The sequence below is a fragment of the Neopelma chrysocephalum genome, unplaced genomic scaffold (genome assembly GCF_003984885.1).
Source record: "Neopelma chrysocephalum unplaced genomic scaffold, ASM398488v2 Primary Assembly neopelma1_253, whole genome shotgun sequence".
NCBI classification, from domain to species: domain Eukaryota; kingdom Metazoa; phylum Chordata; class Aves; order Passeriformes; family Pipridae; genus Neopelma; species Neopelma chrysocephalum.
In genome coordinates, this window is record NW_020897915.1 from 1,746,391 (window position 1) to 1,756,335 (window position 9,945).

Sequence of the window (9,945 nt, forward strand, 5' to 3'; positions counted from 1 at the left end):
GGACACCTTCCACTAGACCAGGTTGCTCCAAGCCCCATCCAACCTGGCTTTGAACTCAGTAAGGAAAATATATCCCTTTGCTTCCTGTTACTCTGAATAAAGCCCAGTTCCCAAGTCTCTTTAATCATTAACAGGTGTCACCATCACCTTGGCACTTGTGTTTTCCCTGTTCATGGACACTGCTTGGCAGCTGGGCTCTGTAAACACCTGGAGCAAACAGGACAGCCTGGGAGGGGCAGTTTGGGCTGTAACCGTGGCATCACCTGCCTTCTCAGCTCTGGGTTGTGGCACCTCGTGCCCCAGAGGTTAAATATTTATGGGATGGGGCTGCTTGGAAAAAGTGCCTTATTCCTACTGCCGGTGAACAGGAATGCAAATGATCTTTAAAGAGGATGTTGGGAGGTTTCTTGGGAGTGATGCCTTCCCGTTCAGAGGGCTGCAGAGTTTAAATACCCTGCTCAGTGCCTTATCAGGTTGTTTTTTCCAATATAAACACCAAAGCGCCGCGTGTTGACTCGGTGACGTGCGCGGTGTCAGGGCGCTCTTTGTTTGCCCAGCGGCCTCGTTGGGTGAAGGTTGAGGAGCTTCAGTCGCACAGAAGGTCAACAGCAGTTTATTCACCTTTCCTTACATCCCTGAGGAACATCCCAGGGCGTGCCACAACCACGGGAAGCAACTGACTTAGAGGTGAAAGCAAAGCAAAGCATTCCATACCCGTTCTGTTGCAGATCCCCTGCTGCAGCCATGATGCCAGTGGCCACCGTGATGCCCGACGACACGCCCATGTTTGATCCAAGGATTCTGCACGAGCTGGACTGGAGCGAGAACACGACGACGTTTTCTCCCGCTATTTCTCCGCTGAATCCGGGGGATGGGCTGGTTCTGAGACCACTTTGCACAGCTGATTTAAACCGAGGTAGGATCCTGCTTGATCATCACCGAATCAATAATATGTATTTGTGCATGAGCTCTCGGTAGGTTGGGATTGCTTGTTCTCCCTGATTTGGGTTATTTTCATCAGTAAGCAATTTCATGGAATCATAGGGCATCCTGAGTTGGAAGGGACTCACAAGGATCATTGAGTCCAACTCCTGGCCCTCTACACAACACCCCAACAATCCCACCATGTGCCTTGAGAGCCTTGTCCAAATGCTCCTGGCAGGTTTGGGGCCATGACCACTGCCCTGAATCTGAGCACTTGGCACCGTGGATTGGTGCTGTGTTGGGTGACCCTGAAAACTTGGTTTACTGTTTTAATCTTAAATTTAAATCAAATATTCCACAACTTCCTATTCCCCACAGCTTTAGAGAGGGAGCACAATTGTTCATGCTCTTCCCTTTAATACCAGAGCAACATGAACCAGCATCTTGGTGCATGAATTCTCCTTCAGTTCTACAGTTTGGATAAAAAAGTTGGTTTGGACATACGACTGAACATCACATAATTCCAGGGTTATCCTTTTCTTGCACCTTCTGCACTCAAGCTGCAGTTTGCTCTGATGCTTCAGCTCATCCTTCAGCATTGCCCAGGGTGGGAGTTTCATGGGATGATAACTCTCCAAACAGGCTGTTGGGTGTCATTTAGAGCTAATTGTGTGTGTCTGTCCCTCCCTGAGGGTTTATTGTTCCCCCCTCTTTTCCAACAGGCTTTTTCAAGGTTCTGGGTCAGCTGACGGAAACCGGAGTTGCAAGCCCGGAACAGTTTATCAGTGAGTGTATCATTATTCCTTGGAATTTCCATAGAAGTTTTTGGGAAGCAGAGGATTCTGATGCTGGCAGCAAAGCTGCCTGGGAGTGAGGCTTTGACTGCCTGATGCCAGAGGGAGTGATGAGCTCAGCTCCCCTGAGGCAGCCTTTGGCACTCAGCCTTGGATCCAGCTGCAGCGATCCCTGAGGGCTGCTTGGCTGGGACAGGTCTAAATTGTGAACCTGCTTTTGAGACTGAGCTTAAGATACCTGGCATGGGTTATTTGGGCTGATTTTTGGGTTGTTCCAAGCCCCATCCAACCTGACCTTGGACACTTCCAGGGATGGGGCAGCCACAGCTTCTCTGGCCAAACTGTGCCAGGGCCTCCCTACCTTCATAGTCAGGAATTTCTCCCCAGTATCCCATCTAACCCTGCACTCTGGCAGTGGGAAGCCATTCCCCCTTTTTCTGTCCCTCCATCCCCTGTCCAAAGTCCCTCTCCAGTTCCCTTGGGACCCACTTCAGGTCCCTTTTAGATCCCACTCCTTGGTGGGCAGGCACTGGGGAAGCAGCCAGGGATGCAGGGAATCACCGGATCTAGGCCAAGCCCACCATTAAACCATGTCCCCAAGTGCCACATCCACATGGCTTTTAAATCCCTTCAGGGATGGGGACTCCACCACTGCCCTTGGCAAGTGTGCCAGGGCTGGACAACCCTTTGCATGAAGAAATTCCTGCCTGTGAGGGTGGGGAGGCCCTGGCAGAGGTTGCCCAGAAAAGCTGTGGCTGCCCCATCCCTGAAAGTGTCCAAGACCAGGTTGGACAGGGCTTGGAGCAACCTGGGCTAGTGGAAGGTGTCCCTGCCCATGGAGGGGATGGAATGAAATGGCCTTTAAGTCCCTTCCAACGCAAGCCAGTTTGGGATTCTGTTAGAGCCTGGAGACACTGGGGAAGGAAGGATCTCTGGGCACCTGAGATCCTTTAATTTCTGCTTTAATTTGGGTTAGTCTGACTCCTGGGCTTTCAGATTCTGGGGTCTTGGATGCATCTTCCTTGTGATCCCACAATAATCTGCAGTCAGAATGTGCTGCAAGTGTCAGACTTACCTGCGGTTTAATCTGGGACTAAATTGACTGTTCCACTCTGCTCCCACAGAAACCTTCGAGCACATGAAGAGATCAGGAGATTATTACGTTACCGTCGTGGAGGACACAAACCTTGGACAGATTGTTGCTACAGCAACACTGGTTATAGAACATAAATTCACTCACTCCTGTGCCAAGGTAAATCCTCTACTGCAGCTGGAAAGGGAGGAAAAGATCCTGTCCTTGACTCTGGACATGGTGTTTTTATGGTTTTAAGGTGTGGTGACGGCCTTAAGTTGTGCCAGGGATGGTTTAAGTTGGATATCAGGGAAACTTTCCACATGGAGAGGGTTGTCCAGCCCTGGCACAGCTGCCCAGGGCAGTGCTGGAGTCCCCATCCCTGGGGGCTTTCAAAACCATGTGGATGTGGCACTTGGGGACATGGGTCAGTGGTGGCCTTGGCCATGCTGGGAGAACAATTGGACTCAATGGTCTTAGAGGGTTTTTCCACCCTTAAAAATGTAAATATTTTAAAATATATATTTAAAAACATCAAGTGTTTTTTCTGCATTTTAAAAATATCTCTTATTTGGGTGCTCAGCTAACAGTAACAGAAAACTTGGGTGAGCTTCTGCACAAGTCAGACGTGGTTCTGATGGAGCAGGTGGACAAGGATCTCCCTCTTGGGAATCCCAGCCAGACTGTGAAAACAGGGAGCTGGAGATCCACACCTGGATCCCATGGTGGGAAGCTGGAAGGGGAATTCCAGTCCTAACCCTTGGCTATGTTTCCACAGAGAGGGAGAATAGAAGACGTGGTGGTCAGCGGGGAGTGCAGGGGGAAGCAGCTTGGAAAACTGTGAGTATTTCCCCACCTTTTCCATTCAGCAGCAGGTGGGCACCAAGCACTTACAGCTTCCTGCAGGGCAAATCCACCCTGCCAGGGATGTGGGAAGAACTTAGCCAGCAGGGATCACCAGTTGGGAATAAAATGATCCACTGGAAAACACAGAGAGTGCTGTCAGTGCTGTCAGACCTCAGTGTTGTCACTGTGATAATTTAATTAAATGTTCACTGACCCAACGTTTAACTGTTGGTTTTCTGTCTTTCCCAGATTAATATCCACCCTCACCTTGCTAAGTAAGAGACTGAACTGTTACAAAATCACGCTGGAATGTCTGCCCAAAAACGTGGATTTCTACAAGAAGTTTGGCTATTTGGTATCTGAGGAAAACTACATGTTTCAACGGTTCTTTAATTAACAACTTCCAGGTGGTAAAAGACTGGTGGTGGAGGAGCTTGTGCTCCAAACATTCTCTTCGTGGAAAACTTATATAGTTTATGGCTGCAAATATAATGATCCCTATAAATAATGAACATCAAATGTGTAAATCCCGGGAAAACAAATTAATGAGATTTTAGAAGGGTCCTCTGGGTTAGGGAAAAAAAAGCTTAGAACTAATTTTTACTGCTGTGGAGTCGAGGTGAAGCTTTTCTGTTCTAGCTGAGTTACAAAGGACTCGTTAAAGGGATGGTTTTTAACCAAAGGTATATATTTTTATCTCAAATTTTTTCTTGCATTGTATTTTTCTAAAGGTTTGTGCTTCTTTTCTCGGTAGCCAAAGGACAGCCCATGGGATTGTCCTGCTGCCTGTGCTGATGGAAGGGTGACAGAGCTTGGGAAGGGATGAGGCTTCTCTTATGCAGAATTACTGACACAGAACAGGCCTTTGTTCTGTTCTTTCCATGACACCTCATGGAAGTGCTGTTGGAAGTTTTATAGGCACTATTTTGCAAGACTGGATTTGTTACTGTTTGTGCGGGTAGGGGAGGATCCTTATGGGCTGTGCTGGATTCCCAGTCTAAAGGTGGATGTGTGCTTCTCACTGCAGGGCTCCTGCACTTTAGCTGATAACTTGGTTTTCAGGATAATTAGTTGTTTTCTGACACAAAAAACCCAAAGGTGGTTTGTGACAGGGCAGAGGGAACTGGGAAGCTGGAATGTCTGATGGAATATACCCCATCTGTAGTGGATTCTGGCTAGTAATCAATGGGAAAGGGATTGGGATTGGCAGATTCAGCTTCACCTGAGAGCTGGGGGTGTTCAGCCTGGAGAAGAGAGAAGAGACCTTGAAGCCCCTTCCAGTGCCTAAAGGGGCTCCAAGAGAGCTGGAGAGGGACTTTGGACAAGGGCCTGGAGGGACAGGACAAGGGGGAATGGCTTCCCATTGACAGAGGGTAGGGTTAGATGGGATATTGGGAAGGAATTCCTGACTCTGTTGGGGCCCTGGCACAGGTTGCCCAGAGAAGCTGTGGCTGCCCCTGGATCCTCGGAAGTGTCCAAGGCCAGGTTGGACAGGGCTTGGAGCAACCTGGGATAGTGGGAGGTGTCCCTGCCTGCGGCCAGGGGTGGGATAAAATGGGCTTTAAGGCCCCTTTGAACCCAAATCATCCTGTGATTCTGTGAACTGAACACACCTGGCCAACTCCTGCTGGACAGTTCCTGTCCTGGAACTCCTGGAGGCCAGGCAGACTCTGCTTTTGCCGGTACAGATTTATCCCTCCAGCATCCTGCTCCCAAGGGATTGTTGCTGCTTTGGAGCTTCCCTCTTGCTGTAAGATTGGATAAATGATTTTAGCACTTTTGCCAGCGGTGGCAAACAAGGTACAAAGCCCTGGATTCAACAGTGGTGTTTTGTGTGGAGAGTGACAAATCCCACATCCATGAATAGGGCATTATAAACCCCCGGGGCTTGTAGGGAACAGCCTGTGTTGTTTGTGGGCTGTGCACAGTGTCCTCCATTGTGCTGTGGAGAGCGGCCCTACACTGTGCTGGGAGCTCTGCTTGATGTTCCTGAGGGTTCTCCACTTGATACGGTGTCTCCTTGGTGATGTCTGGTTTATTTATTGATTATTTTTTTAAAAGATATCTTTGTTTAAGCTGAATAAATGAAAACTGCCAACTGTACCTGGACTGTTTTCCATAGGGTAGTAGCTCCCCAGAGTAGGTGTGTACCTGTTCCCCTTTCCCTAGGCTGAACAGTTTTTGAGATTCCACATGGATTTCCCTCCAGGGCTCTTCCCAGCTGTGTTCCATGGACAAACACCTCCACGGCTTGAGCCCTGACTCTGAACTAACTGTGTAAAGCAGCTCCTGCTTTGTGCTGGCCCAAGCAACTGAGGTGGATTTTCTTGCCTTTCACATTTTTAATTAATTCTGAACTTCCACTACTTTCAAGTGGATTAGCTGAATTCCGTGATATCTACACCATCTAAATAGCTCCGGGCCCTCATTAAGAGTTAATGAGAAGATTAGTAGGAGTGAGGAGCAGGTGCTTGTGGCCCCGGCTCAGATCATTGTAAAACAAATGGATTGGGTTCAAAGCTGGGGTTTGTGGCAGCATGACAAAGCCTCTGCGGGCACAACCCGGCTCAGCAGCGGCCCTGGAGCTTTGAAGAGCTCTTTGTTCTGTCCCAGAGGTGACATTCCCTCCCCTCTGGAAACAGCAGCTGGAGAGCTGAGGCTGCCCGGGATGGGAACTTAGAGGGGCCGCTGTGGGGTCAGGTGTGTCCCTGGAACACCACCAGTCACAGGTGTGTGTTTGGAACTCAGGAAGGGGGAAAATGCCACAAATTACAGCATTTAACAGCCACAGGGGGTATGGAAATATATTGTCCACCTTCCCAAACTGCTGAAGCCCATTAATTTATCTACATTTATCTAATGTATGTGTATATATATATATATATATATATATATACACACGATAAATAATGTAGAGCTGTGGATCCCCAAAGACTTGGGTGCTGCAGTTTTGTGTCTGAACCTGGGGAAGGGGAAATTAAAAATAATGATTCGCTCTCCACCACTCCTTTAAATCCACACTGAGGGCCCCTCCTGCCAATTCCCACCTTGAGCTGAACCCCCAAAAGCAAACACTGAAATAGCTGCTGGCAGTTCAGCTACAGGAGACAGACATCAGGAAGTTTTAAATAAAAGGCTTAATAATAGATATGAGTGAAATTAATCTCTGAATCCCTTAGGATGTGACAGGCAGACAGATCAGAATGACTGTAAAAGGCATCAGGATGTGGTGACAGCATGGAAAAAAACCCTGGATTCGTGGAAAATCCTTAGTCATGGAGTAGTGACAGAGTCTCCCCAGGACCCCAGGGATAACGGCCTCAGACTGCACATGGATGAGCCTGGTGAGATGAATCAGTGCCTTCCATCTGTGTTTCATCCCTCCCCTTCCCCGGGGACCCAAAATAGAAAGGGATCTGCTGGTTCCCACCCCTGTTTCAGCAGCAGCTCGTGGCTGGCAGTGTCTGAGCCATGCAGCCATGTGGGAGCCTCGTGGTGGAACGGCCGGGAATGTGTTTCCCAACAGCCCCAGCAGAATTCCTTTATGGAGAGTCACTTCGTAGGAAGTAACAAACCCTCCACCGCTGCAGAACCAGCCCTGCACGCTGAGCCTGTGGGCTGAGCACTGACACAGTGCAGTCCTCCAGAAGAGAAGTCACTTCCTTTTTTCCAGCTGAAAATTTCATAACTCCAGCATCAGACTTTTTATTCCAGGTTTGTTTTTTTTTCCCCTGAAGGATTTACGCTGCTCCATCACTGCTGGAGGTGGCAGAGGTTCTCAGCAGCACTTCCCTGTTCCTGCTGATCACTGGTTGAGAACTCCAGGGCCTTCACATTCCATGGGAACAGAGGTTATTAGCTGGAAAGCCTCACCCTGTGTTCTGGCTCAGCTAAACAGCCCTGACTCACTGTGGGATGTTTCCTCCTCAGGTGTCACCCACATCTGTCCCAGAGCAGCTCCAATCCAGGTTTAACTACCCCGACATGGCCAAAAGCTCCACGTGCTCCAGAGGGACCCCAGCCCTCAGCAGGCCTTCCCAGGAGCTGCAAGGCCAGGGAAAGGAGACCCCCCACAATACTAAACAACTGCACTGTTTAATTCCTGCCTTCAAAGCCACAGATCTGTGCCCTCAGGGAATCCCCCCAGCACAGGTTGTCCATTCTGAGGTGGCAGAGGACATTCCCATCCCCACATGGCCATATCCAAGTGCAGAGGGATGCCCTGATCCCCACATCTTGAGCCCACCTGCTCCATGTTAAAACATTGTCCAGGTACAAGCTCAGATTTCCCAAATCCACAGGATTTTCTAACAGGCTTGTGAAGTGCTCAGTCCCCACAGCGCTCCCAAGGAACCATCATTCCATTCCCAGCTTTTATGCAAGAAACATTGGGAAATAAAGCAGATGCAGAACTGGGACTTGCACAACCTCTGTGCTGCTAGCACAGAAGAGTTAAAGCTGCACAAACCACCCTGACAATTCCCAATTTGGAAACTTCAAAGCACCAAAAAGTGTTTCCTTAGTTGACTCCAGTGTTTCACCAGACCTGAGGTGAATCCTTGAAGTCTTGGTCCCATAATAAGGCAGCTAAAAACCCCAGTTTTTACCTCAGATAATGCAGCTGTTGTCTTATAACAGCAACTACTCCTTCAGTACGAGTTTGAAGATGTTCGTTCAACTTGAATTAACCCATAACTCATCTACAAGCAGCTTTTTAATGCTGGCTAAAAGAATTCAGCCTTGATGTGTGTCAAATTGGCTGCCCTCTGTACTAGCCCAACACCTGATTATTTTATTAAGTCATCAGTACCCTGTTCAACTTTCACTTCCATAAAACAGGGAGATTTTCAGAACAGTCTTTTGTCTTCAATTGGTCCCAGAGTGCCAGTCTCAAGATAATTCAGTGTACAATGAGGTTAAATGCTGCTCAGCTCACTGCCAGCAGCAGCACATTGTGCAGCTCCTAAAGCACATTTCTACCACGAGACATACTGAGAACAAGGTGAGTTTTAGCAAACTTTTTCTTTACTAAAGTCTCTTGTTATAAATTACACAAATAACTTTATAAACAAATCCCCCCCCACTTGCATTTTGTTTAAAGTAATAACTTTATATCATACAAATAAAGAAATTTCAAGTATGAAAAGTGCATTATTGCAATAATACCTCTTTGCAAGTCCAAAAATCTTGGTTTAGAATAAAACTGTAAAGTGTAAAAAAGGAGTAAAACAATCAGTGCCATCTATTCATTCAAGAAGTCCAACATCTTAAAAATGATGCTTAGTGTGTTGCAGAGGCAGATTTACATCTGAAAGCAACATGTAATTGAAAAGAAGCAATGTGTGTTCATTGTTTTGCATTATTAACTCATTTTTTTCCCCTAGTTTTCTTCACCTTTCTTGGCAGGAATTCATAATACAAACAGTGCTTGTCCTCAGCTCTCATCCATTCTGTGCTGCTGCCACTTGCATGGTTCCAAGTTCTTCATCCTCCTCGTGCATCCTCTTTAAACTTCCTGCAAAAGGGAGAAGAGGGAAGTTCAGTCATTGGAGAACAGAATATTTAAGCATATTGAAGTTTGGACACAGCTTGCACACCAACTGCAGCCATCCCAATTTATTCTGCTCCTAAGGGTTTACTTAGGGAGTGTAAAAATCACCTCACACACGACAGGAGGGGCTTCTCACCTGTATTCCCAGGTGGAACCGAGAGGGATCTCTCCAGCTGCAGTGGTGACATCATCTGGATGGTTAATTTTGCTAGATAGATGGCTTCATATTCCTGAAAAGGTTGAAAAATGCATAATGCAATTAGCAATTAATTTGGCATAACGATTTGTAAGGATGAGGAGGACAAATTCAGAGAGTTCACCAGGATGGACGGGAGAGTATTTGATAATATGGCACAGATTTTGGAGGAGGAGAATCTTTTGTTGCTTTGCCATGAATGACAAAAACCATCAGGAAGACAGAGCTAAAGAAAACTTCGGGGATGACTTAAAAAAATGGCTTTAAGGAACACACAAACCTGGGAGATACTCAATCATCTTGCTGCCAGCCCTCAGCAGAGACACTGCAAATCTCTGTCAACGCGCTGTCTGCCCGCCAGACTCTTGGAATATGACAAAGCAACTCCAGGATTCTGCTATTTGCCGCCTCAGACTTGTGAATCTCCCCAGCTCTGAGTGCCAGTGCCAAGCAGCATCACTGGCAGGTGCCACAATTCACTTGGCAGCTCCCTCAGCCACCAGCAAAGACGTTTCAGAGCCTCTTAATCACTGCACAAACCAGGGGTTTTATTTCTCCTTCA

The 9,945-nt window shown here is 47.6% G+C and overlaps 2 protein-coding genes across 2 annotated transcripts in view; one reads left to right on the forward strand and one right to left on the reverse strand.

The window, feature by feature from the left end:
* The first annotated feature begins 69 nt into the window (after window positions 1-69).
* On the forward strand, window positions 70-4,487 carry GNPNAT1 (glucosamine-phosphate N-acetyltransferase 1). The gene is made up of 6 exons (XM_027703984.1): window positions 70-601; window positions 729-916; window positions 1,647-1,709; window positions 2,843-2,970; window positions 3,569-3,630; window positions 3,886-4,487. Exons 2-6 carry the CDS (start codon window positions 745-747, stop codon window positions 4,031-4,033), a joined length of 573 nt encoding a protein of 190 aa, XP_027559785.1. The 5' UTR covers window positions 70-601; window positions 729-744; the 3' UTR covers window positions 4,034-4,487.
* Window positions 4,488-8,643: 4,156 nt separating this feature from the next.
* STYX (serine/threonine/tyrosine interacting protein) overlaps window positions 8,644-9,945 on the reverse strand; it is a 14,690-nt gene continuing 13,388 nt past the window's right edge. The window contains exons 10-11 of the mRNA XM_027703983.1: window positions 9,324-9,417; window positions 8,644-9,151 (exon numbers count right to left, since the gene is read on the reverse strand). Coding sequence (XP_027559784.1) covers window positions 9,078-9,151; window positions 9,324-9,417 — 168 coding nt within the window. The 3' untranslated portion in view covers window positions 8,644-9,077. The remainder of the gene's footprint in view (window positions 9,152-9,323; window positions 9,418-9,945) is intronic.

Coding starts and splice junctions, on each gene's coding strand:
- GNPNAT1 (XM_027703984.1), top strand. CDS start 745: ATGATGCCAGTGGCCACCGTGATGCCCGACGACACGCCCATGTTTGAT. Junction 2,971..3,568: donor TCACTCACTCCTGTGCCAAG/GTAAATCCTCTA, acceptor ATGTTTCCACAG/AGAGGGAGAATAGAAGACGT. Junction 3,631..3,885: donor GGGAAGCAGCTTGGAAAACT/GTGAGTATTTCC, acceptor TGTCTTTCCCAG/ATTAATATCCACCCTCACCT.